Source organism: Oncorhynchus masou, chromosome 16 (assembly GCF_036934945.1).
Source record: "Oncorhynchus masou masou isolate Uvic2021 chromosome 16, UVic_Omas_1.1, whole genome shotgun sequence".
Lineage (NCBI taxonomy): Eukaryota > Metazoa > Chordata > Actinopteri > Salmoniformes > Salmonidae > Oncorhynchus > Oncorhynchus masou.
Window position 1 is genome coordinate 6,754,976 of NC_088227.1, and position 27,904 is coordinate 6,782,879.

The following is a 27,904-nucleotide window of genomic DNA, read 5'->3' on the forward strand; positions in this document are numbered from 1 at the left end:
TCTGCCTTGGGAGTTTTTGGAAACATTATTAACCATGAAAACACGTGAAACTGTTTTACTATAGAAACAACACAATTAAATAAGGCAAACATTATTTAATGATTGGAGAGGAAAATATTTCAGGGAGAAAACAAATGCAGCATTTGTATTTAGTCTCTAGTATCAACCAAAAAATAACAACTCTTCATCCATATACAAACACAACATCTCATCACTTCATCTAGCGCAAAGTAAATCGATTTATCTCGCAGAGCTGGATGGTAGCCAAAGCAGCAGGTGGGGTGAGGGTCGACCAGGACCAAAGGCATGCTGTTATTATTTTCATCATAAATCGCTTGCAAAACATGTCGGTGGAGGCTTGTTAAGTTTTGGTTTTAGATGGCGTCGATGTCAAAGTCGTCCTCTTCCTCTGCAGGCTTCTCTGGTTTCACAGTCTCCACTTTCAGCTCGCGGACAGAGGCTGAGTAGACCACCTGGGAGGAAAGAAGAGGGGGGGATGTTAATTGGGTGAAATTAAAGACACTTGTTTTTCACCAGGCACTTCAGTAGGATGCATAAGTATTCTGTACACTCGAGTCAATACTTTGTTGAAGCACGTTTGACAGTGATTACAGCTGTGAGTTTTTATGGGTAAGTCTCAGAGCTTTCCACATCTGGATTGTGCAACATTTCATTATTTTTTGCAGAATTCTTCAAGGTCGGTCAAATTGGTTGTTGATCACTGCAAGTCAGCCACTTTCAAGTCTTCCCATAGATTTTCACCCAGATTTAAGTCAAACCTTTAACTCAGCCACTCAGGAACATTCACGGTCTTCTTGGTAAACAACTCCAGTCTAGATTTGGTCTTGTGTTTTAGGTTATTGTCCTGCTGAAAGGTGAATTCATCTCCCAGTGTCTGGTGTAAAGCAGACTGAACCAGGTTTTCCTCTAGGATTTCCCATTTCCATAACATGACAGTCACCACTATGCTTGAAAATATGGAGTGGTACTCAGTAGTGTGTTGTATTGGATTTGACTCAAACATAACACCGTATTCAGCTCAAAAAGTTTGCTTTGCCGACAACAGAATGAATGTTTGCTTTAAAAAATAAAAAAAAATCTGTACAGGCAACCTTTTCACTGTCAATTAGGTTAGTATTGTGGAATAACTAAAATGTACAATGTTGATCCAGCCTCGGTTTTCTCATCACAGCCATTAAACTCTGTTGTAAAGTCACCATTGACCTCATTTTGAAATCCCTGAGCGGTGTCCTTCCTCTTCAACAACTGAGTTAGGAAGGACGCCTGTATCTTTGTAGTAACTGGGTGTATTGATACACCATCCAAACTTCACCATGCTCAAAGGGATATTCAATGTCTGATTTAAAAAAAAAATTTATTCACCCATCTACCAATAGGTGCCCTCCTTTATGAGACATCGGAAAACCTCCCTGGTCTGTGGTTGAATCGGTGTTAGAAATTCACTGCTCGACTGAAGGACCTTATAATTGTGTGGGGTACAGAGATGTGGTAGTCATTCAAAAATCATGTTAATAACCTCTTTGGGATAGGGGGCAGCATTTTGACTTTGAGATAAATAGCGTGCCCAATTTCAACTTCCTGCAACTCATGCCAAGAATATAAGATATGCATATTATTAGTAAATTTGGATAGAAAACACTGAAGTTTCAAAACGTTGAATAATTTCTGTGAGTATAACAGAACTCATGTAGCAGGCAAAACCCAGAGGACTAACCGTTCAGATATTTTTTCTTCTTTTAGGACTGTCTGTACAGTGAGTTCTCGTTGGCAAACAATATTTCTTAGGAACTTGTTTTAAGTACCTACCGCTTCCACTGGATGTCACCAGTCTTTGGAATTTGGTTGAGGTTATTCATTTGTGCAATGAAGAAGTAGGCCATCTAGGAACTGGTTAACACTGTTGAGAGTGCGCAAGACGTGAAAAGTAGCATGGTTTGTCGTCTTCCTGTATTGAACACAAATAGACCAGTCTACAATTTGATCAATTATTAACGTTTAAAAATACCTAGTTGTATTACAAAAGTAGTTTGAAATATTTTGGCAAAGTTTATAGGCAGCTTTTGAAATATTTTGTAGTGACATTGCGCATTTTGGAAGCTGTTTTTTTCTGGATCAAACGCGCTTTATAAATTGACATTTGGATATATATGGACGGAATTAAATCGAACAAAAGGATCAATTGTGATGTTTATGGGACATATTGGAGTGCCAACAAAAGAAGCTCGTCAAGGGTAATGCATGTTTTATATTTTATTTGAGTTTTGTGTAGCGCCTGCAGGGTTGAAATCTGCTACCCTTTTTGTTTACTATTGTGCTATCATCAGATAATAGCTTCTTATGCTTTCGCCGAAAAACCTTTTAGAAATCTGACATGTTGGCTGGATTCACAACGAGTGTAGTTTTAATTTAGTATCTTACATGTGTGATTTAATCTAAGTTTGATTTTTATATAATTGTTTTGAATTTTTTGCCCAAGTGGGACGCAACCGTCCCCTATACCATAAGAAGTTTTAAACACCATTATTGCAAGTCCATGCAACTTGTGACTTGTTCAGCACACTTTTGCTTCTGAACTTATTCAGGATTGCCATAAAGGGGTTGAATTCTTATTGATGAAAGACATTCAAGCTTTTCCTTTTTTATTACATTTGTAAAAATTTAAAACAGCATTCCATTTTGACATTATGGGGTATTGTGAGTAGGCCAGTGACAAAATCTAAATGTAATCCATTTTAAATTCAGGCTGTAACAATAGATATGTCAAGGGGTGTGAATAGTTTCTGAAGGGATTGGAATAGGTCCATGGTAAGAGGAAACCTTGCGACAGTGGCCATTTTCATGTCAGTGCCATTATACCAAACCTGTGTCTATATGCACCTGACGGGAATTAATGTTTATAGGTAAAATCAGAGGCAGTGATAAGTCATTACCTCCACATTATCTTCATCTTCCCCCTCGTCCGCCCCGCTGCCCTCGCTCTCCTCTTCCGCTTCCTTCAGCCACTTGACGAACGGCGCTGCCTTGGCGTGGATCTCTTTGGCCAGCTCCTTGGACACGTATTTCTTGGACACCTGACATGACATGATGAAAAATAACAGTCTCATTTCACAGGTTCTAGTGTAGGTTACAGTCTCCTCTTAATATGTAAAATATCTTGGACGGGTCTCTTGCAAAATAAGTGACCTTCATGACACTGACCTGGGGAAATACAGAGTTGGAAAGAAGAAAACAATATCCCACCATCCCTGTTGACAGTCATCCCCTTTACCTTCTCAGCCCAGGCCAGGATGACGTCCTCCTCCAGTAGGTCGGCGTCGTACAGGTCTTTGAGGACAAGGGGCACGCGGGGCAGAAGCTGGGACTGGTGCAGCTTCACCAGACACTCAAAGCCACCCAGCAGGTACTTCTGGGCCTTCTTGTTGTTGTGGGTAAACTGGACACCAGAGAAATGTTTTAAATTGACGGTGAGGATGGAGTTTGAGCAAAACCCAACAGGATTATAGCCATTTCTATTGCCACAATCAATTTGGTTGAGGTTACAGTGGGGAGAACAAGTATTTGATAACCTGCAAAATCGGCAGTGTTTCCTACTTAAAACATGTAGAGGTCTGTAATTTTTATCATAGGTACACTTCAACTGTGAGAGAAGGAATTTAAAACAAAAATCCAGAAAATCATTTGTATGATTTTTAAGTAATTAATTTGCATTTTATTGCATAAGTATTTGATCACCTACCAACCATTAAGAATTCCGGCTCTCACAGAGAGAAGAAGCCCTCCTGTTCTCCACTCATTACCTGTATTAACTGCACCAGTTTGAACATGTTACCTGTATAAAAGACCCCTGTCCACACACTCACGACTCCAACCGCTCCACAATGGCCAAGGCCAGAGAGCTATGTAAGGACATCAAGGATAAAATTGTAGACCTGCACAAGGCTGGGATGGGCTACAGGACAATAGGCAAGCAGCTTGGTGAGAAGGCAACAAACTGTTGGCGCAATTTTTAGAAAATGAGGGAAGTTCAAGATGACGGTCAATCACCCTCGGTCTGGGGCTCCATGCAAGATCTCACCTCGTGGGGCATCAATGATCACGAGGAAGGTGAGGGATCAGCCCAGAACCACACGGCAGGACCTGGTCAATGACCTGAAGAGAGCTGGGACCACAGGCTCAAAGAAAACCATTAGTAACACACTACGCCGTAATGGATTAAAATCCTGCAGTGCACGCAAGGTCCCCCTGCTCAAGCCAACGCATGTCCAGGCCCATCTGAAGTTTGCCAATGACCATCTGAATGGGAGAAGGTCATGTGGTCTGATGAGACAAAAATAGAGCTTTTTGGTATAAACTCCACTCGCTGTTTTTGGAGGAAGAAGAAGGATGAGTACAACCCCAAGAACACCATCCCAACCGTGAAGCATGGAGGCGGAAACATCATCCTTTGGGGATGCTTTTCTGCAAAGGGGACAGGGCGACTGCACCGTATTGAGGGGAGGATGGATGGGGCCATGTATCGTGAGATCTTGGCCAACAACCGCCTTCCCTCAGTAAGAGCATTGAAGATGGGTCGTGGCTGGGTCTTCCAGCATGACAATGACCCGAAAAACACAGCCAGGGCAACTAAGGAGTGGCTCCGTAAGAAGCATCTCAAGGTCCTGGAGTGGCCTAGCCAGTCTCCAGACCTGAACCTAATAGAACATCTTTGGAGGGAGCTGAAAGTCCGTATTTCCCAGCGACAGCCTCGAAACCTGAAGGATCTGGAGAAGGTCTATATGGAGGAGTGGGCCAAAATCCCTGCTGCAGTGTGTGCAAACCTGGTCAAGAACTACAGGAAACGTATGATCTCTAATTGCAAACAAAAGGTTTGTGTACCAAATATTAAGTTCTGCTTTTCTGATGTATCAAATACTTATGTCATGCAATAAAATGCAAATTAATTACTTATAAATCATACAATATGTATTTTCTGGATTTTTGTTTTAGATTCCGTCTCTCAAAGTCAAAGTGTACCTGTGATAAAAATTAGACCTCTACATGCTTTGTAAGTAGGAAAACATGCAAAATCGGCAGTGTATCAAATACTTGGTCTCCCCACTGTATGTCCGTACAAATTGCTAGTGTTATGCTTAGTAATCTTATCTCCATCAACTAGTGTTGTGACACTGCTTCATGTCTTGTGCGTTATGGAACTCACAGTTCACAAACACCAACTATAGAAACCATAATGCTGGAGTCCATCAAATGGCATCAGGGCACAGGCCTCATGCCCAACAACTGATGTGACGGCACTGACCTAATGCAAGTTTCAGACCATATGGCACACAAGTAGTGTGACAGCACTGACCTAATGCCCAGTTTTCGTTAACAGAGGTTCTTGTAAGCTCAGTTGGAAGAGCTCTTGCAATGACAAGATTGTGGGTTCGATTCCCAGTACCACCCATACGTAAACATTTTTTTTTTTTTTTAATGCACACCTGACTGTCAGCGATTTGGATAAAAGCATCTGCCATATAGCATGTATTTATTATATTAAACAGGTGCGGAAGACATTTCAGTTGAATGCAATCAGTTGTACAACTGACTAGGTATCCCCCTTTCCCTAACAACTAGAGTAGCAGCCCTGACCCTCACACTCGAGAGCTGCAAGACCTGCAGCCCCGACAGAGCTTGCGGAGCGGGCTGCATTTTTCACGCAGCAGGCGGACAAACAACTTCAGGATTAAAATATTTTAGTCCTGCAAAATATTTCAAACGGTCATCTTTGTTTTGAATGCGTTACCTATTGTATTAAAAGTACCTGTCACACTATTCATGATCTATCAAAGGATAATTCTGATTCAAGTTCAGTAACCTCCCTCAACTCTAGTGTTGTGTGCATGCGAGATCAAATGTGCATATTAAATATCCGTTCCATGCTACAGGCATGGGCGGAAAATCATTATTTCCATGGTAATTCAAAAGGTATACCTAACGATTTAAGCAGCACTTAATCTACAGAGTCAGATGAACTTTTGGATACCATTTTAATGTCCGTGTCCACTATGAAGGAACATAGAGGAAGTTTAGAGCGCAAATACCAAAGAAACAGCCCCTTTTCAGGACCCTGTCTTTCAAAGATAATTCGTAAAAATACAAAAGCCTTCACAGATCTTCAATGTAAAGGGCTTAAACACTGTTTCCCATGCTTGTTCAATGAACCATAAACAATTAATGAACATGAACCTGTGGAACGGTCGTTAAGACACTAACAGCTTACAGACAGTAGGCAATTAAGGTCAGTTGTGAACTTAGGACACTAAAGAGGCCTTTCTACTGACTGAAAAACACCAGAAGAAAGATGCCGAGGGTCCCTGCTCATCTGCGTGAACGTGCCTTGGGCATGCTGCAAGGAGACATGAGGACTGCAGATGTGGCAAGGGCAGTAAATTGCAATGTCTGTACTGTGAGACGCCTAAGACAGAGCTACAGTGAGACAAGACGGACAGCTGATCGTCCTCGCAGTGGCAGACAACACCTGCACAGGATCGGTACATCCGAACATCACACCTGCGGGACAGGGACAGGTACAGGATCGCAACAACAACTGCCCGAGTCACACCAGGAACGCACCATCCCTCCAGTGCTCAGACTGTCCGCAATAGGCTGAGAGGCGCTGGACTGAGGGCTTTTAGGCCTGTTGTAAGGCAGGTCCTCACCAGACATCACCGGCAACAACGTTGGCTATGGGCACAAACCCACCGTCACTGGACCAGACAGAACTGGCAAAAAGTGCTCTTCACTGACGAGTCGCGGTTTTGTCTCACATGGGGTAATGGTCGGATTCACGTTTATCGTCGAAGGAATGAGCGTTACACTGAGGCCTGTACTCTGGAGCGGGATCAATTTGGAGGTGGCGGGTCCGTCATGGTCTGGGGCGGTGTGTCACAGCATCATCGGCCTAAGCTTGTTGTCATTGCAGGCAATCTCAACTCTGTGCGTTACAGGGAAGGCATCCTCCTCCCTTATGTGGTCCCCTTCCTGCAAGCTCATCCTGACATGACCCTCCAGCATGACAATGCCACCAGCCATACTACTCGTTCTGTGCGTGATTTCCTGCAAGACAGGAATGTCAGTGTTCTGCCATGACCAGCGAAGAGCCCGGATCTCAATCCCATTGAGCACGTCTGGGACCTGTTGGATCGGAGAGTGCGGGCTAGGGCCATTCCCCCCCCAGAAATGTCTGGGACCTGTTGGATCAGAGGGCGAGGGCTTGGGCCATTCCCCACAGAAATGTCTGGGACCTGTTGGATCAGAGGGTGAGGGCGAGGGCCATTCCCCACAGAAACGTCTGGGACCTGTTGGATCAGAGGGCGAGGGCTAGGGCCATTCCCCACAGAAATGTCCAAGGACTTGCAGGTTTCTTGGTGGAAGAGTAGGGTCACATCTCACAGCAAGAAATGGCAAATCTGGTGCAGTCCATGAGGAGGAGACGCACTGCAGTGCTTAATGCAGCTGGTGGCCACACCAGAATGCGGCTGATCTCCAGATACTGACTTACTTTTGATTTTGTTCCCCCCCGTTCAGGGACACATTATTCCATTTCTGTTAGTCATGTCTGTGGAACGTGTTCAGTTCATGTCTCAGTTGATGAATATTATGTTCATACATATATTTACACGTTACGTGTGTTGAAAATAAACACTTTTAGTTTAGCATTAGCGCAACGACCAAGTATCTACTAGCATGCTAGTCGCAGACTCACTCTGAGGAAGTGACGTTTGTACTTCTTGATCTGGTCGCGGATGTTCTCATCCATCAGCAGCTCAGTCAGGATCAGCGGGGCCGTGTCCTTCACGTCCAGACGCTCCGCCTCCGCCAGGATCTCTTTGTCCGAGGAGTCGACGGCATCGTCCTCCTTCTTATGCTGTGGAGGGACACAAACACAAACAGTTATGAGGACATCTTGAGGCAGCTTTCCACTCACTCATTTTCTTTATTGATCCTTATACAACTGATATATACACAGTAACAGTCAAGTTAGGACTTACCTACTCATTCCAGGATTTTTCTATATTTTTACTATTTTCTACATTGTAGAATAATAGTGATCACAACTATGAAATAACACATATGGAATCATGTAGTAACCAAAACAGTGTTTTCAAAATAGATGTTATGTTTGACATTCTTCAAAAGTAGCCATCCCGTCTGGTTTGGGCGTAGTGGGACTATCATTTGTTTTTCAACAGGACACTGACCCAACACACCTCCAGGCTGTGTAAGGGCTATTTGACCAAGGAGAGCGCTGCATCAGATGTCCTGGCCTCCACAATCACCCTACCTCAACCCAATTGAGATGCTTTGGGATGAGTTGGACTAGTTGCATTAACCAGAACCGCTTGTTGCAATTTCTTAGATTTCTAAGGGACCTTCTTGCAGTTCCTATCGCTTCCACTGGATGTCAACAGTCTTTAGAAATTGCGGTTTTTCCTTTGAGAAATCAAGAAGTAGCCATGTTCAGAATGAGGCTCGAGGGAAGTGTACTGTTTGTTAGAGGCGCGTGACCTGAAAGCATGCTACACATGGTTTTCCTCCGGTATTGAACACGGATCATCCAGTCTTAAATTTGACTGATTATTTACGTTAAAAAAAATACCTAAAAAGTTAACAAAAAAGTAGTTTGAAATGTTTGGACAAAGCTTACAGGTAACTTTTGTAGTCATGTAGCGCGAGTTGGACCCGGTGTTTCTCTGGATCAAACGCGTCAAATAAAATGGACATATATTGACGGAATTAATCAAATAAAAAGGACCATTTGTGATGTTTATGGGACATATTGGAGCGCCAACAGAAGAAGCTCGTCACAGGTAAGGCATAAATTATATCTTTATTTCGGCGTTTTGTGTCATGCGTAGGGTAGCCTAGTAGGGTGGCCTAGTGGTTAGAGCGTTGAACTAGTAACCGAAAGAATGCAAGTTCGAATCCCCGAGCTGACAAGGTACAAATCTGTCGTTCTGCCCCTGAACAGGCAATTAACCCACTGTTCCTAGGCCGTCATTGAAAATAAGAATTTGTTCTTAACTGACTTGCCTAGTAAAATAAAAGGTAAAATTAAAAATGCCTGGAGGGTTGAAATATGATGGTCTGTGTTTGTTTGCTTGGGTGCTATCTTCAGATAATAGCATCATTTGCTTTCGCCGTAAAGCATTTTTGAAATCTGACACGTTGGCTGGATTCACAACAAGTGTAGCTTTAATTTGGTATATTGAATGTGTGATTTCATGAAAGTTTAATCTTTATAGTAATTTATTTGAATTTGGCACTCTGCATTTTCACTGGATGTTGGCCAGTTGGGACGCTACCGTCCCACATATCCCAGAGAGGTTAACTTGGCTTTTGAAGACTTTAGAAAGGCAGGGTAGAATAGGTATAGGTCTGTAACAGCTTGGATCTAGAGTGTCTCCCCCTTTGAAGAGGGGGGTGACCGTGGAAGCTTTCCAATCTATGGGAATCTCAGACGATACGAAAGAGAGGTAACAGGCTAGTAATAAGGGTTGCAACAATTTCAGCAGATAATTTTAGAAAGAGAGGGTCCAGATTGTCTAGCCCGGCTGATTTGTAGGGGTCCAGATTTTGTAACTCTTTCAAAACATCGGATATCTGGATTTGGGTGGAGGAGAAGTGGGGGAGGTTTGGGCGAGTTGCTGTGAGGGGGGGGGTGCAGGGCTTTTGATCGGGGTAAGGGTAGCCAGATGGAAAGCATGGCCAGCCGTAGAAAAATGCTTATTGAAATTCTCAAATATAGTGGATATAATCGGTGGTAACAATGTTGCCTAGCCTCAGTGCAGTGGGCAGCTGGGAGGAGGTGCCCTTATTCTCCATGGAATTTAGTGTCCCAGAACTTTGAATTTGTGCTACAGGATGCATTTTTTGAATGGGCATGCTTATTTAAGATGGTGAGGAAGGCACCATAACCAGGCATCCTCTACTGAAGGGATGAGGTCAATATCCTTCCAGGATACCCGGGCCAGGACGATTAGAAAGGGCTGCTCGCTGAAGTGTTTTAGGGAGCGTTTGACAGTGATGAGGGGTGGCCATTTGACCGCAGACTCATTATGAGTAAACTGCTGACAGTTAAATCAGATACATTTTTCCATAAAGGTATTAATCTCTCCATGTTTGCAGGATCTCATCCATTTTTACTAGTTTTCTATTGAAATTCATTGTGGAGAGCTCATCTATATACACTGCTCAAAACAATAAAGGGAACACTAAAATAACACATCCTAGATCTGAATGAATGAAATATTCTTAAATACTTTTTTCTTTACATAGTTGAATGTGCTGACAACAAAATCACACAAATTATCAATGGAAATCAAATGTATCAACCCATGGAGGTCTGGATTTGGAGTCACACTCAAAATGAAAGTGGAAAACCACACTACAGGCTGATCCAATTTTGATGTCATGTCCTTAAAACAAGTCAAAATGAGGCTCAGTAGTGTGTGTGGCCTCCACGTGCCTGCATGACCTCCCTACAACGCCTGGGCATGTTCCTGATGAGGTGGCAGATGGTCTCCTGAGGGCTCTCCTCCCAGACCTGGACTAAAGCATCCGCCAACTCCTGGACAGTCTGTGGTGCAACGTGGCGTTGGTGGATGGAGCGAGACATGATGTCCCAGATGTGCTCAATTGGATTCAGGTCTGGGGAACGGGCGGGCCAGTCCATAGCATCAATGCCTTCCTCTTGCAGGAACTGCTGACACACTCCAGCCACATGAGGTCTAGCATGGTCTTGCATTAGGAGGAACCCAGGACCAACCGCACCAGAATATGGTCTCACAAGGGGTCTGAAGATCTCATCTCGGTACCTAATGGCAGTCAGGCTACCTCTGGCGAGCACATGGAGGGCTGTACGGCCCCCCAAAGAAATGCCACCCCACACCATGACTGACCCACCGCAAACCGGTCATGCTGGAGGATGTTGCAGGCAGCAGAACGTTCTCCACGGCTTCTCCAGACTCTGTCACATCTGTCACGTGCTCAGTGTGAACCTGCTTTCATCTGTGAAGAGCACAGGGCGCCAGTGGCGAATTTGCCAATCTTGGTGTTCTCTGGCAAATGCCAAACGTCCTGCACGGTGTTGGGCTGTAAGCACAACCCCCACCTGTGGACATCGGGCCTTCATACCACCCTCACCTTCTGTCAATCAGTGTTGCTTCCTAAGTGGACAGTTTGATTTCACAGAAGTGTGATTGACTTGGAGTTACATATACCAAGTATGTCTACTTCACCATCAGCCCACATTATTGGTCAACTGCAGGGTAATGTAAAAGTTTTATATATGTTTTTATCCAATACGTAATATGGTACACTTATAAATTAGGTTTTCGTCCAGAGAGGCCAGAAAAGTTACCTAGATCTTCAATGAGAAATTGCAGGGACCTTGCTTGCGGACTTCTTTTAAAACTCGTCGACTTTTGTTTTTAAACATTGGATTTCTAATCCTGTTATTTGATCTGATTTTAATAGCTAGCATTTCGATGGCCGTAATGAATAGATAGTGACAGTGTGTAATTTTAAATGAAGAGACCTGCTCAAAAGGCAGCAGCAACGTAATTACATACCACACTGCCTTTGAGCTCTGCTTAGTGCGTGTTCATTTCCTTGTGGAGTCTAGCAAACCCATTTAGATACATCTATGAATTATTTCATTAATTTATGCACATGAGAGCAATAAGCAAGGCAACAGGACCCAGGCAAAATAGGCTTTAGTTCAGAGAATTGAGGTGACAACCCTAAAGTCACCACTTTTTTTTTACCCCTTATTTTACCAGGCAAGTTGACTGAGAACACATCTATTTACAGTAACGACCTGGGGAATGGTTACAGGGGAGAATGAGCCAATTGTAACCACTGTGACCTTTGTAAAAGGAACCTGTATGAAGCGAGTCTGAACTAGGGAGGTGCGGGTTGTTTCTGTGCAGGGCTCGAGTCTTCACACGTAACTGAGCAATAAGCAAGTGTGTTATGGCAAAACAGAAATGGGGTCATTCCTGGACAGGGCCCAGAGTCTGACCTTGACAAAGTTGTAGAAGAGGTTGACCCTCTCCTCCAAGGGCTTCTCCAGGTCCTCGCTGAGGGTCAGGTTCTTAGCGTGCGTGCTGATCTCCTCCATCCTGCGCTGCTGGGCCTCCTCAGTAGTCTCCTCCGCCCAGTCCTCATCATCGTCGTCTCGGTCCTAGAGCCATTAGATTCGAGTTATACAGCACTATTGAAAATAACACCGATCAGTGTTACACAGTGAAACTAATCCAATGAGGCTGTATGCTACAGAGAAAAAAGACCAATGGGATAGAATGGCGACTGGGGTTGGGTTTCATCTACTCTCGTTCACTCCCCTTCATGGCTCTGAGACAATTGGTTAAGTGTAATAAACAGCTCTACCTAGATCGTGCTATATTGCTTTCACCTATCCAGTTATATCAGATCTGTGAAGGAGAGTGAGCAAAGGCAGAGTGATGGGAATAAAATCATGTTCCATAATGTTGTCACGACTGTCCTGTAAGGATCACAATGGGTCAGATCAGCCTGGCAATAACCAGACCCTCTCCCGCCCCTTAGGTAAATGTATGTGATAGGTAAAGACCTTTAGAGTTTAATTCGGGAGATCTTAACTCTTTAAAACGACTTATTCCATGGTGCCCCAAATCCTAATGAGCTAATTGTGACATGATTCATTTAAAAATCGGGTAACAATTAAACATGGTGGATTAAATAAAGTCATCAGATTAATGAAAGTAAAGTCTCCAGGGCAACGTCAATGGTTAGGCAACTAGGCCTTGCAAGACAAGTCTCCAGGTCAATGGTTAGGCAACTAGGCCTTGCAAGACAAGTCTCCAGGTCAAGGTCAACGGTTAGGCAACTAGGCCTTGCAAGACAAGTCTCCAGGTCAACGTCAACGGTTAGGCAACTAGGCCTTGCAAGACAAGTCTCCAGGTCAACGTCAACGGTTAGGCAACTAGGCCTTGCAAGACAAGTCTCCAGGCCAACGTCAACGGTTAGGCAACTAGGCCTTGCAAGACAAGTCTCCAGGTCAAGGTCTGTCAAGCCTTCACGTCAGTCAAGCTAAATTGAGCGCACCTGAAGTTTACAACAACGTATTTGCCGAGGTCTGGCTGGCACTGGGAGATGAAGTGCTGGTACTCACCACAGCATCGGGGGCGTCTATGTCGTTGTGGTTTGCGGCTTCGCCATCACTGGAGCCATTCTCCTTGTCCTTCTTCTTGCTCTTCTTCTCCTTCTTCTTGGCAGACCCAGTGTCCTCTGTTTGCAGACAGCGAGATGACGGCAGTCAGAATAGAAGCTGTCATTACAATCTTTCCTCCATTCCTTGTGTTTCTCAGGCATTTACCCAGCAGGAGAAGCAGGGTTTTTTAGTGTAGTAAATTCAATACACCCAGGTAGCCTTCAATGACTTCTGGCAGTGTTAAAAACCACTGGGAGAGCAGATGACACAGCAGATGCTGCCCTCAGAATAGTCCAATGCTCACTGCTGCTCATCTTTGACCTATGACAATGACTCATATAAATTCACCCTGTACATTGACACCCTTAATAGACCACTTAACGTGACACACCGAATGCCTTTATAAGTTGCTTGTGTCTAGCAACAAAAGAATGGCTGTGTTCACCTGTGCATTAAAATTAAGGCTATAGTGTGTCTGTGGTTCTATTTAAGCAAAAGCCACATTGAACAACCTCAGACTGAACTAACCTGTACAGTATATTCTGACATTTCCTGACTTTGCAAGAAAACACTAGCATATTAAATGAATGGAATTTCCAGAATGTCCATGCTGGAATGCACGTCTGACTAAGCAGTTTTCCTGAAAGAAATAAAAGGCTTCTGTCCAGCTGCATTTGAACACTCTACAACTCCCTGCTTTTCTCAGGCATTCCCAGAGCATGCATAAACCCGGGTTGTTCCTGGTCTGGCGCACCTGGTGGGTTCCTGAGGATGAACGTGCAGAGCTTGTGTCGCGTGTCCAGCATGCCCCTGTAGCCGCAGGCCTTGCAGGAGTTCCCAATGGTTTGTTTCTTGGCATTGATGTGCTGGAGAACAGGGATACATAAAAATGACAGGGCTAAAGCCTAAGTTATACCCTTTGCAGTAGGCAAAGGAGGAACTACAGTAAGATGTGCAAAATGGCAATCCTGTGTAGTTGCGTCGCAAAAGTACGCAGACGTGTGCAGCCCCCAAAAATTATAAAAACAAGTATGCAGGATTGCCATTTTGAGTAGCTAATTGCAATCTTGCAGCTTTAAAAATGCCTTTGTGACCATAAATTTCCCTCCTAAACATTACGGGCCAGCTGCACGGACCTAGATTAAGCACAGGCCAGGACTAAAATGTAGACTCAGAGTCTTGGCTTAATCAATATGTAACACAAATATTTAAAAAAGGTGTAGGTCCCATATTTCATGAGTTGAAATAGGAAGATCCCAGAAATGTTCCATACACACAAAAAGCTTACTTCGCAAAATTTGTTTACATCCCTGTGAGAAATTCTCCTTTGCCACATTAACCCATTCACCTGACAGGTGTGGCATACCAAGAAGCTGATTAAAGTGCATGATCATTCAGGGCCCAAAATGAACAACCGCCACCTGCAGGTAGATTTTGGCTGGTAAGAGGTCCATTCCACCAGCCACATTGGCGGTGGAAAAAAGTCCAGTATGATCATATTTAGAGTCAAATAAATGCTGCAGTAGCTGTTTAAGTATTTCTGCCATTTTTCACAGCTGGTAAATTAAAAGCACAAAGTCAAAAATCTCTGAATTATATAAAATCGCCTATCCCACCTTGACCTACAACACTGCCTGGTTGGGGGTTGTGCACACTTGAAGAGCAGAGTAAGATATACATTTTTTGAAGCACAGGCATAAAAGTTCATATCTTATTTACTTTAAACAAAAGTTGGTAACACGACTTGACACCCAGTGTCAAAACACATTATGCTGCTGTCATAACCTGTCAATATTGTCATGACATTTAGTTAGACCTGTTGTGACTTCAGTTGCCTGATGTGGAATAGAGTTCCATGTAGTCATGGCTCTATGTAGTACTGTGTGCCTCCCATAGTCTGTTCTGGGCTTGGGGACTGTGAAAGGACCTCCGGTGGCATGTCTTGTGGGGTATGCGTGGGTGTCGAAGCGGTGTGCTAGTAGTTTGAAACAGACGGCTCGGTGCATTCGGCTTGTCAGCACTTCTTACAAAAACAAGTAATGTAAAAGTAAAATCTCCCTTCCACTTTGAGCCATGAGAGATATGACATGCATGCATAATATTAGCTCTCTGTGTACATCCAAGGGCCATCCATGCTACCCTGTTCTGAGCCAACTGCAATTTTCCCAAGTCCCTCTTCGTGGCACCTGACCACAAGACTGAGCAGTAGTCCAGGTGTGACAAAACCAGGGCCTGTAGGACCTGCCTTGTTGAGTGTTGTTAAGAAGGTAGAAACTAGGGCCTGTAGGACCTGCCTTGTTGAGTGTTGTTAAGAAGGTAGAAACTAGGGCCTGTAGGACCTGCCTTGTTGAGTGTTGTTAAGGCGGCAGAGCAGCGCTTTATTATGGACAGACTTCTCCCCATATTAGCTACTACTGTATCAATGTGCTTTGACCATGACAGTTTAAAACCCAGGGTTACTCAAAGCAGTTTAGTCATCTCAACTTGCTCAATTTCCACATCATTCATTACGAGATGTAGTTGAGGTTTAGGGTTTAAATGAATGGTTTGTCACAATGCTTTTTGAAACATTTAGGACCAAATTATTGCTTGCTACCCATTCTGAAACTAACTGCAGCTCGTAAGTGTTTCAGTGTTTCATTTCAGTCGCTGTATTAGCTAATGTGTAGAGTGTTGAGTCATCCACATACATAGACACTCTGGCCTTAATCCAAGGCAGTGTCATGTCGTTAGTAGTTACCATGGGGAATTCCTGATTCTAGCTGGATTATGTTTGAGATGCTGCCATTAAAGAACACCCTCTGTGTAGGTGGTGTAATGCCCTAACACACATTCTTTCAGCAGCAGACTATGATCGATGTCAAAAGCTGCACTGAAGTCTAACAAGACAGCCCCCACAATCATATTATCATCAATTTCTCTTAGCCAGTCAGTCATTTGTGTAAGTGCCGTGCTTGTTGAGTGTCTTTCCCTATGAGTGCGGAAAGTCTGTTGTCAATTTGTCTACTATGAAATAGCATTGTATCTAGTCAAACACAATTCTTTCTAGAGGTTTACTAAGGGTTTGTAACAGGCTGATTGGTCAACTATGAGGCAGTCAAGGGAGCTTTACTATTCTTCGGTAGTGGAATGACTTTAGCTTCCCTCCAGGCCTGAGGGCACACTCTCTCTAGTAGGCTTATATTGAAGATTTGGCAAATAGGAGAGTCAATATCGTCTGGTATTATCCTCAGTAATTTTCCATCCAGATTGTCAGACCCCGGTGGCTTGCCATTGTTGAAAGACAATTTTTGCACCTCTTTCACGTCACACAATTCATAAGTAGAATTGTCTTTCATAATTTGGTCAGATAAACGCGAACACCACAGCCAAATATGTTGCTGGCATGTCATCCCTAAGTTTGCTTATCGTGCCAAACGAAAGCGTCTTTAAAGTAGAATATCAGTGGGTTTTGTGATAAATGAGCCACCTGGATTCAATGAATGATGAGCCAAGTTGGCTTCCCCCCTCAAAATGTCATTTAAGGTGCTCCAAAGCCTTTTCCTATCCTTCTTCATGTCATTTAAGGTGCTCCAAAGCCTTTTCCTATCCTTCTTCATATCATTTAAGGTGCTCCAAAGCCTTTTACTATCCTTCTTCATATCATTTAAGGTGCTCCAAAGCCTTTTCCTATCCTTCTTCATATCATTTGTTTCATAGTAGTTTAGTAACATTTCTTAATTAACCTCTTGAAACTCTGGGGGCGCAATTTCATGTTTGGATGAAAAACGTTCCCGTTTTAAACAAGATATTTTGTCGCAAAAAGATGCTCGACTATGCATATAATTGAATAATTGAATTTTCCAGAACTGCAAAGATATTGTCTGTGGGTGCCCTAGAACAGGAGCTACAGGCAAAACCAAGATGAAACGGCAACCAGGAAATGAGCAGGATTTGAGGCTCTGTTTTCCATCGTCTCCTTATATGGCTGTCAATGCGACAGGAATGAGCCTGCCCTTTCTGTCGTTTCCCCAAGGTGTCTGCAGCATTGTGATGTATTTGTAGGCATATCATTGGAAGATTGACCATAAGAGACTACATTTTCCAGATGTCCGCCCGGTGTCCTCCGTCGAAATTGGTGCGTCATTTTCAGCTGCTGGTATTTTTCCATGGGATTCTGAGGGGAAAGCAGGCTTCCACGAACGGCATATCAATGAAGAGATATGTGAAAAAACACCTTGAGGATTGATTCTAAACAACGTTTGCCATGTTTCGGTCGATATTATGGAGTTACTTCGGAAAAAGTTTGACGTTTTGGTGACTGAATTTTCAGTTCGTTTCGGTAGCCAAATGTGATGTACAAAACGGAGCGATTTCTCCTACACAAAGAATCTTTCAGGAAAAACTGAACATTTGCTATGTAACTGAGAGTCTCCTCATTGAAAACATCCGAAGCTCTTCAAAAGGTAAATGATTTTATTTATTTGGTTATCTGGTTTTTGTGAAAATGTTGCGTGCTAAATGCTACGCAGAATGCTAAGCTAGCTTGCAATACTCTTACACAAATGCTTGATTTGCTATGGTTCAAAAGCATATTTTGAAAATCTGAGATGACAGTGTTGTTAAGAAAAGGCTAAGCTTGAGAGCAGGCATATTATTTTCATTTCATTTGCGATTTTCAGAAATCGTTAACGTTGCGTTATGCTAATGAGCCTGAGGCTGTATTCACGATCCCGGATCCGGGCTGGGCAGTACTTGTTTGCCATACCTTCTCTCAACCATACCATTTTTCAATTCATCATCAATACAAAAGGGGATTTAACAGTTTAGTCATTATGGGTTTGTGCTTATTAGTAACTGGAATAAGCAATTTCATAAAATGTGTCAAGCACAGCATCTAGCTGCTCATCATGACACACCCAACGTGCATCTACCACAATGCTCTGTTGCTGATGAATGAAGGAGCAGATTGCAGAAGCAGGACAAGGACCCTCTGACTGAAGGTAATGTACCGTGCATTCGGAAAATATTCAGACCCCTTGACTTTTTCCACATTACAGCATTATTCTAAAATGTATTAAATAAAGTTACCTCAATCTACATACAATAACAAAGCAAAAACAGGTTTAGAAATGTTTGAAAATTAAATAAAACACCTTATGTACATACAGTACCAGTTTGGACACTACTCATTCAAGGGTTTCTTTATTTTTACTATTTTCTTCATTGGAGAATAGTGAAGACATCAAAACTATAAAGTAACACATCGAATCATGTAGTAACCCCCCCAAAAAGTATTCACCAAAATACTCTAAAGTAGTCACCTGGAATGCATTTCAATTAACAGGTGAGCCTTGTTAAAAGTACAGGTGGAATTTCTTTCCTCCTTAATGCATTGAGCCAATCAGTTGTGTCGTGACCTGGTAGAGGTGGTATACAGAAGATTACCCTATTTGGTGAAAGACCAAGTCCATATTATGGCAAGAACAGCTCAAATAAGCAAAGAGAAATGACAAGTCCATCATTACTTTATGACATGAAGGTCAGTCAACACGGAAAATTAAGAACTTTTAAAGTCTCAAGTGCAGTCTGAAAAACCATTGAGCACTATGATGAAACTTGCTCTGATGAGGACCGCCACAGGAAGAGCTACCTCTGCTACAGAGGATAAGTTCATTAGAGATACCAGCCTCAAACTGCAGCCCAAATAAATGCTTCAGAGATCAATAACGGACAACAACTGTTCAGAGATCGCATGAAATCAGGCCTTCATGGTGCTGCAATAAACAACTTAAGGTTGATGAGACTTTCTTGGGCCATGAAACACGCAACAAACATTAGACCAGTGGAAATGTGTCCCTTTGGTCTGATGAGTCCAATTTTGGCATTGTATTCCAACCAGTGTCTAGAGATATAGATATCTAGATCTCAAACTCAAATCACAACAGGTGTATATATGGGTCAAAACCTGTGGCGCAGCGGTCTAAGGCACTGCATCTCAGTGCGAGAGGCATGACTATAGTACCTGGTTCCAATCCAGGCTCTAGCACAACCGGCCGTGATTTGGAGTCCCATAGGGCGGCATGCAATTGGCCCTGCGTCGTCCAGGTTTGGCCGTCATTGGAAATAAGAATTGGTTCTTAACTGACTTCCCCACTTAAAAAGGTAAAAAAATAAATGTGCAACTCCAAAGTCATCGGCCCGATGAAGTGAGACTGTTTGGTTCACAAGCTAGGTTTTGATGTTTGAGTTTCAACTGCTAGGAAGAAGACAACACTTCTATAAGTCAGACTCGATGCAAACATGACAAGTTGAGTTACCACGGTAACCTCCCGCACTTGGTGGCAATTGAACATTTGTCTAGGCTAATTTGTTCAAAGACTCAAGTTACAATATATTTTTTTATAATATACCACGTTATTTCTAACTAGTAATACACATGACCAAAAGTATAAGACACATGTAGGCTGTAGCGTTAAGAATCCCCTTTAATTAAGGGGCCAGAACCATGAAAAACAGCACCAGATCATTAAATCCTCCTCCACCAAACTTTACAGTATGCTTTTGGGCAGGTAGCGTTCTTCTTGCATCCACCAAATCCATATTCGTATGTCGGACTGTCAGATGGTGATTCATCGCTCCAGAGAACGTGTTTCCACTGCTCCAGTCTAATGACGGTGAGCTTCACGCCACCTGTCTCAGCCTCCAGTATTTATGCTGCAGTAGTGTGTGTGTCGGGCGGCTGGGGTCAGTTTGTTATATCTGGAGTACTTCTCCTGTCCAATTTGGTGTCCTGTGTGAATCTAATTCGCTCCTTCTCTCGCTCTTTCTCTCTCTCGGAGGACCTGAGCCCTAGGACCATGCCTCAGGACTACCTGACATGATGACTCCTTGCTGTCCCCAGTCCACCTGGCCGTGCTGCTGCTCCAGTTTCAACTGTTCTGCCTTATTATTATTGGACCATGCTGGTCACTTATGAATATTTGAACATCTTGGCCATGTTCTGTTATAATCTCTACCCGGCACAGCCAGAAGAGGACTGGCCACCCCATATAGCCTGGTTCCTCTCTAGGTTTCGGCCTTTCTAGGGAGTTTTTCCTAACCACCGTGCTTCTACACCTGCATTGCTTGCTGTTTGGGGTTTTAGGCTGGGTTTCTGTACAGCACTTTGAGATATCAGCTGATGTATGAAGGGCTATATAAATAAATTTGATTTGATTAGCCAATGCTTGGCTATGGACAGAAATGGACAAACTCACTTGCTGGAAAGGTGGCATCACATGACAGTGCCACATTGAAAGGCACTGAGCTTGCATGGCTGTGTGCTCAATTTTAAAACAGTGTACATTTACTTTAGAATTCTCAAATATTTACAGATTTCCTTTTTGAGGGGGGGATTGGATTAAACAGTATAACATCAGGGGTATAAAACGCATTCTAAGGAGGGCCTAGTGTCTGCAAGTTAAGATAACCAGGTGAGTTCTTTACTAATTAGTGACCTTAATTCAGCAATCAAGTACAAGGGAGGAGCGAATCCACGAAGACAATCGAATGAGTTTGACATGTGGTATAAGTGGAGAAAGCCCCACTGAAAAATCACTTTCATTTATGTGGTGCCACCCGAGGTTCATGACCTACTCAGAACTTTCATTATTACAATGAATGGAAAAAATATATTTTTGACTTATCACCCAGCCCCATTAGTGGGTATTATGGTTGTGGAAGACTTTGAGCCTTAAATTCATTAGATTATTGCTGACTGTTAGAAATGCAATGTAATTGACCTTTACATTTTACAACAAAGCTTATTTAAAGAAAACAAAATAAAGATATCGTAAAATCGCCCATAATTATGAAAAAAATTAGAATTTTTGGCCATATCGTCCAGCCTTACCTCTAACCCTGGCAATGTGACTGGTAAACCCAAGGGCACTTGCAACAGCTGCCTGGTAATGTGATGCAATCATTTCCATGGTAATGTAAAATCTTCATTCAAATGTGGCCCATGCAATGGAATGAATATTTTCTAATGTCAGTTGAATCAACAAATATTGATGAGTACAGTTCCTGCCATTTCTATAGCAGCACATGCAGTCAGGAGCAAGGAAAATGCACATCAAATGTATCATTTTACCACCCAAAAAGGTTACTTGGCTGGCCAATTACTCTCATCCAAATTCCATGACAGTCACAGCCCTACTCGACAGCAAAACATATTTCTACTCAGTTCTGACAACTTCAATGACATAACTAGGGATCCACCCATATGACATTTCAGGTCGAACATCAATATTTTCCTTGCCAAAAAAGCCACACCAATAATATTTAAAATTATAGCAGCCTTAAGCATTCTAATACAGTTAAATAAATTCAGCAAAAAAGGAAACGTCTGCTCACCGTCAACTGCGTTCATTTTCAGCAAACTTAACATGTGTAAATATTTATATGAACATAACAAGAGTCAAGAACTGAGACAAACTGAACAAGTTCCACTGACGTGACTAACAGAACTGGACTAAAGTTTCCCTGAACAAAGGGAGGGTCAAAAATCAAAGGTAACAGTCCGTATCTGGTGTTGCCACCAGCTGCATTAAGTACTGCAGTGCATCTCCCTGTGGACTGCACCATATTTGCCAGTACTTGCTGTGAGATGATACCCCACTCTTCTACCAAGGCACCTGTAAGTTCCTGGACATTTCTGGCGGGAATGGCCCGAGCCCTCACCCTCCGATCCAACAGGTCCCAGACGTGCTCAATGAGATTGAGATCCAGGCTCTTCACTGGCCATGGCAGAACACTCACATTCCTGTCTTGCAGGAAATCACACACAGAATGAGCAGTATGGCTGGTGGCATTGTCATGCTGGAGGGTCATGTCAGGATGAGCCTGCAGGAAGGGTACCACATGTGGGAGGAGGATGTCTTCCCTTTAAAGCACAGCGTTGAGATTGCAGGCAATGACAACAAACTCAGTCCGATGATGCTGTGAGACACCGCCCCAGACCATGACGGACCCTCCACCTCGATCACACTCCAGAGTACATGCCTCGGTAACACTCATCCCTTCGACGATAAACGCAAATCCGACCATCACCCCTAGTGAGATAAAACCGGGACTCGTCAAAGAGCACTTTTTGCCAGTCCTGTCTGGTCCAGCGATGGTGGGTTTGTGCCCATAGGCGACGTTGTTGCCGGTGATGTTGTAAGGCAGGTCTTCACCAGACAGGTCTAAAAGCCCCCAGTCCAGCCTCTCTCAGCCTATTGCGGACAGTCTGAGCCCTGGAGGGATGGTGCGTTCCTGGTGTAACTCGGGCTGTCGTCGTCCTCCTGTACCTGTCCCACATGTGCGATGTTCGGATGTACCGATCCTGTGCAGGTGTTGTCTGCCACTGCGAGGACGATCAGCTGTCCGATCTGTCTCCCGGTTGTGCCGTCTTCGGCATCTCACAGTATGGACATTGCAATTTATTGCCCTGGCCACATCTGCAGTCCTCATGCCTCCTTGCAGCATGCCTAAGGCACGTTCACACAGATGAGCAGGGACCCTGGGCATCTTTCTTTTGGTGTTTTTCAGTCAGTAGAAAGGCCTCTTCAGTGTCCTAAGTTTTCACAACTGACCTTAATTGCCTACTGTCTGTAAGCTGTTAGTGTCTTAACGACCGTTCCACAGGTGCATGTTCATTAATTGAACAAGCATAGGAAACCGCATTTAAACCCTTTACAATGATAATTTGTGAAGTTATTTGGATTTCTACTAATTATCTTTGAAAGACAGGGTCCTGAAAAAGGGACATTTCTTTTTTTGCTGAGTTTACTTGCACACACCCAAAAAGTCCCCATTACCAGAAAAACATCAAAACCTATTTCTTTCACTGACTGTGCTGTTTTGTTGTTCAGTGTCAACCAGGATTCCATCATATATGTCAAGCAGTGAATTTTCAGCGCTACCTCTCCTCCTCGGTGCGCACTGTCACTGTGTCCGTTTCCATCTTGTCCAGCTGTCTAACATGTCACGTAAACCCTGTTTCTTGTCTGCATCGAAGAAGCGGTCGTTGTACCCAGCATTGAGCATGGTGGCGACACAGTAGAGGCTCAGAGAGAATGCCACCAAATCGCTTTTCCAAGTTAACCCAACAGTCTGTGTTGGCATTATTTGTTGAGCAGGCATTTCAATGCCATGACATGGTATCACGTCTGCTGCAAACGCAGTTGAGCTTATTTCTCCAGTCAGTTGTTTGAATGGAGCTAGGAGTGTTCGTGCTTCAAACATGTTCTCAAATGCCATTGAAATGGCAGCAGCGGTATGAGAACCAGCACATTAATGAGCAATACGGCTTTCCTCAGTATGAAATCCTTGTCGACCCACTGTGCTGTCAGACTCATAATGCTCATGGGGCTGACATCGCGGGTCCAAATGTGTACAGGTGCTTGACCAGTCGGCGAAAGCCAACAACCACGACAGAACGGTTGTTAAGGGCAATTATCTTAGCATTAATGGATTTCGATTTTGAGTTGTCTCGCTGAAATATTCTCCGACTTGCTGACTGCTCGATCCACACAGCAGACATTGTGGGCTAGGTTGGGAATGCTGTGTTGCATGTGCAGCGCTGGATTCTCTGTGGCGCCATTCGTCATCTACCTACATTATAGGTATGTACGTCAGCTTTGACATCGGTTTTGCACATCAGTTTTGCACATCAAAATTAAAAAATAAGTTTAAAAAAAAAAATCGGGCCGATGCAGGCATTTTTTTATAGCTAATATCGGGCGATTCCAATGTACTGACCGATATATTGTGCATCCCTAGACATAACTAAACACAGTTTGGGCCGGCCCCAGTTATCCAATGAAAGGTGTGGAATGAGTTATTGTGCACATTTCATTCCATCCAATCATTCTTAACGGCACGGCCCAACGGTGAAAAATAGAATCCCTCTAGCGACACGGACTGAAGACAGTGCTGACATTATTAGAATAGAAACCTGCCCTGTCAATGAAAACATGGCATAAACAGAGGGGTAGAGAGTTCACCCCTCCCTTCCTCACTGTACAGACAACACAGGCGACACAGAGGATGCCAAGTCCAGGAGACAAGGCTGTTTCGATGGAAAACTGAGCTAATGCCAAATGGAACCTCAATCATGTGACCCTGCTGCTATGTGACCGTCCTGCTGCCAACAGTGGATTAATTATTTAAAACAAAGGAGGCCAGTCGGTACTGGTTGGATATAGGAAATAAGTCAAAATCCAAAATGGATGGATAGTGAAGAGCTGGCATTCCCAGCCCTTTCAAGTGATAGCCGACCCACCCTCTGCTTTCAATTAGACCTTTCCCAGAATCTGACAAACGGTGGAAAGGAAAAGCTTTCCGGACTATTTACCAGGTCGGTTTCGGGATTGTCACACTCGGGACACAGAACAAACTTCCGGATGAATCCGTCCAGCATGTCCTGCAGCTTGTTTGCCTCGTGGGACCCATTGACGATGAAGCGGTCGTTTTTGGCATCAAACTGGGTCTGGGCACCCAACTCACAACCAAAAAATTTGGTGGGATCTGGACAGGGAGAACGAGAAAGACATACGTTTGAGTTTCTCTCTGTTTAAAGCCTTCCTATCCTCATCATAGGTTCTGGAGAGTGGGTTATATTTTCTTCTGATATTCATAGCCAATAGGCTCTTCACCTTTCCTAAAGCTAAAAGGGGGTCCACCACATCAAGATGATTCCTGCTCCCATTCTATCAGTGTTGTGAATCAGGCTATATGCCTCAATCCAAAATTAATGCAAAAGCGCCATATAATTTGATCCACTTTTAGTTGAGGCATTCACTTTGAGCCCAATCTACACAACTAATGTGAACTCATCTTGTCAAACTACTTGAGGCCTGAAAACATCCAACAAACTATGATTTGGGGGTTAAGTCCCCTTTCATACTATATTTACAGATGACTGGGCACAATGGAGAGGCCAGGGAAAGAGAGCAATTTACAAGTACTGACAAATATTCCAAACTGCTCACAATCACAACCTTGTGAAATGATGCCAATTTAGTGGGTCATACCAGCGCAAACAGGCACTGAGCTGGGGAAGGATGTATACTCACACGTGGGAGGCCTATTCAAAGACTTGGCAACGTCGGTCATGTTGACTATGACAGTCTTTATCCCATTCCCCTTGCCTTCCACCTGGAGGATGTGGGGGGGAGGGGGGAGAGACGACATGTTTCAAACTGTTGGCGGTCACATTCTAACAGAGTAAATGCCTTTCCAGTCAATATGCCAATTAAGCTGCTCCTCATGTGTGAGACGAGTGCACAAAGGCAGAGAGGGTCCACTTTCATTTAAGTACAACATTTGAGAAAAATCACATTAAATATAAGCATCTAAGTAGGTTTTGTAAATTCATTCAGAGGGAACATTTATTTCAGTGTTGTTTCAAGAACAAGGTTTCTCCTCGGGCTATACATGGCCTTCCCTTGAGCAATTAAATGGATTGGTTACGTCTCCAGCATAGTGATTTCAAAGCATTTCAGTGCTCTATAAGGAAGAGACAAGGGACTGAAGCTCTGACCATTGGGACATCCCTCGGCCCCCGACATTAGTTGAGCTCTGGACACTGAACAACCCCTCATGACAACCACCACACTGTTCAAGGTAAAGGTTCCCCATAACCACAGGTCTAGGATCAGATCCTGAGCCCCAAATATGAGGGGGATGACAGTGACTCCAGACCACCACAACCTGTACTCACCTTGGCGATTATACGGGGCATCTTGTAACGGTAGAACTGGTCCAACACGCTGCGGTTGACGTTAACAGACATGATGGCTGGCCACAGGCTTTATCAGTATGACAGGAAGATCTTGGACTGAAAATTTTTTGGTATCCTCTGTCTGGCGAAGAGGGGATGACATAAACGACTGGAAGCGGGTTCGGGCTTGGACATGAAAAAGGTCTTGCCACTGAGGCTGCAAGTGCCGCGCTTGTAGGCTAAGTTCCCTGCACACAGGTTCCAACAGCTGCGCAACAGCTCTGAGAAGAGAGGGGAAGACTGAAATCCATGGAAGGCATAACAGCAAAGAATAAATGTTAGTATAAAGTATGATTGGACGCTGCTTTCTAGTGTCAGACTGGCACAAGACACGAGTCCCTAGACCCTATGGGCTTCTCAACCTTGCATACGGTCACTTATGTCACCTGCCAAATGGCAGTACTCATGCATTTACATTTGTTGTATCCCATTATACTGAAAGAGGCGTCACTTAATTTCTAAACTTTAGCTGGACGAATAGGCCTCATTGTCAAATCAGACCAATTATCATTAAAGTCCCTTTGCAGGTTGACAGTCACCACAATGTACAAGATCACATTTGCAGAGTAATAAATAGTCCACATACAGTGGTGTAATATGGTCAGTTATTACCATTGCAGTTTCCTACCTATGCAACACTAAACAGGTGGCAAATACACATGAGAATTCCAGACACATGTGGAACATAAATAATCCAAAAGCACAGCAGACTAAAATAAATGAAGACAACCAGCCCATGTTAATTGCACCATTGCTATGAAAACATTCATTGTCAATATAGCTAACACATCACTATAAAAATCAACGCACATGTAATGTAGCTAATAAATGGGTTAGACAGAAAAGCACACCAGGCCTCAATTGTGCAATGTGCTGCAGAGTGCGTCATACAGTGAAGCAGTCCGCGGGGGGAGAAAGACGCCATCTTTGGTCCACATAGGAGGCGCATTCATTATACAAACAGGTTTCAAAACAATTAAATGACGTACTGACACAGAGCAGTAGGGATTCAAGTATAAGTGAGGTTAAAATACCTTTCCCATCCGTCGCTCCTTTCGTCCGGGTACTCACCGTTTTCGCAAAACAAAGACATAAACACACCGCTGGTCGCCCAGGCAGAGACGCAATAATGTGTTGTGTGGATGAGCAGTAAGGTTGTGGTGGAGACCGAGCCGCACTGCAACGGTGCCGAAAGAGTAGTCCGACTTACGATGGGGGGGTAGAGCCCACAAACAAAACTCGAGACGCCCAAAAATGGGGTATCTGTAACGAACAACAAACAAGTACATCTGTACTGTGGTAATAATAGCTAGCATCGGCACATTAGCAACGACTATACATAGAAAAGCTGACAATAGTATTAACGTTAGCTACCTAAAACGGATTCAAGTTGATCCGCTCTGTTACGTTTGAATATTTGCTGGTGAATAATAGAAATGGGTAATCTAGCTGGCCAACTTGCTTGGACTCACCTCCAGAACGCTCTCACATAGGTGCCTGCAACGCCACTATAATGTGCTGTCAATCTCCACGACCTCCGACACTTTTCCCGACCATTTGGATCACGTCATCAAATCAGCGACCTTTAGCGGCACTAAGCGACATGAACATGTTCGACTAAAATAGACCCCATCCTGTCGTTTCCGAGGCAAGTCAGCCAAGTAGACCTGGCTGGTTGCCTACTTGGCAGGCCAACGAATCAGAATTTGGGTTTAATACTTTTTATGGAAAAGTTTGCTCTTACTGATATATGGAGAGAAAAGTTTCCGGCCGACAGATCATTCACTTGGTGTAACAAAACAGATTCCAGACAATCCAGAATAGATTGTTGGTTTATATCCAGATGTATTGATAGTGAGTGT

At 43.6% G+C, this 27,904-nt stretch overlaps 1 protein-coding gene across 4 annotated transcripts; it reads right to left on the minus strand.

Annotated features, from left to right (window-relative positions):
* Window positions 1-80: 80 nt before the first annotated feature.
* LOC135557379 (eukaryotic translation initiation factor 5-like) lies at window positions 81-27,671 on the minus strand. 4 transcript variants are annotated; one of them, XM_064990600.1, is made up of 12 exons: window positions 27,515-27,671; window positions 27,114-27,305; window positions 25,983-26,263; window positions 25,336-25,417; window positions 24,615-24,787; window positions 14,010-14,121; window positions 13,217-13,332; window positions 12,086-12,247; window positions 7,766-7,927; window positions 3,290-3,454; window positions 2,952-3,092; window positions 81-473 (listed from the first exon to the last, which is right to left on the minus strand). In XM_064990600.1, exons 3-12 carry the CDS (start codon window positions 26,052-26,054, stop codon window positions 375-377), a joined length of 1,284 nt encoding a protein of 427 aa, XP_064846672.1. In that variant the 5' UTR covers window positions 26,055-26,263; window positions 27,114-27,305; window positions 27,515-27,671; the 3' UTR covers window positions 81-374. The 4 variants fall into 4 exon arrangements, with proteins under 4 accessions (XP_064846672.1, XP_064846671.1, XP_064846669.1 ...); XM_064990599.1 differs by having other exon boundaries at window positions 25,983-26,282; XM_064990597.1 differs by having other exon boundaries at window positions 27,077-27,305.
* Between the last annotated feature and the right edge of the window lie 233 nt (window positions 27,672-27,904).

Bases quoted from the DNA above. Each gene is read 5' to 3' on its own strand.
- LOC135557379 (XM_064990600.1), bottom strand. From the start codon at position 26,054: ATGTCTGTTAACGTCAACCGCAGCGTGTTGGACCAGTTCTACCGTTAC. The intron at 7,928-12,085 runs GTCAGACTCTGG...GTCCCTCCACAG, and splicing joins TCTTCTACAACTTTGTCAAG to CATAAGAAGGAGGACGATGC. The intron at 3,455-7,765 runs GTGAGTCTGCGA...TCTGGTGTCCAG, and splicing joins ACAAACGTCACTTCCTCAGA to TTTACCCACAACAACAAGAA.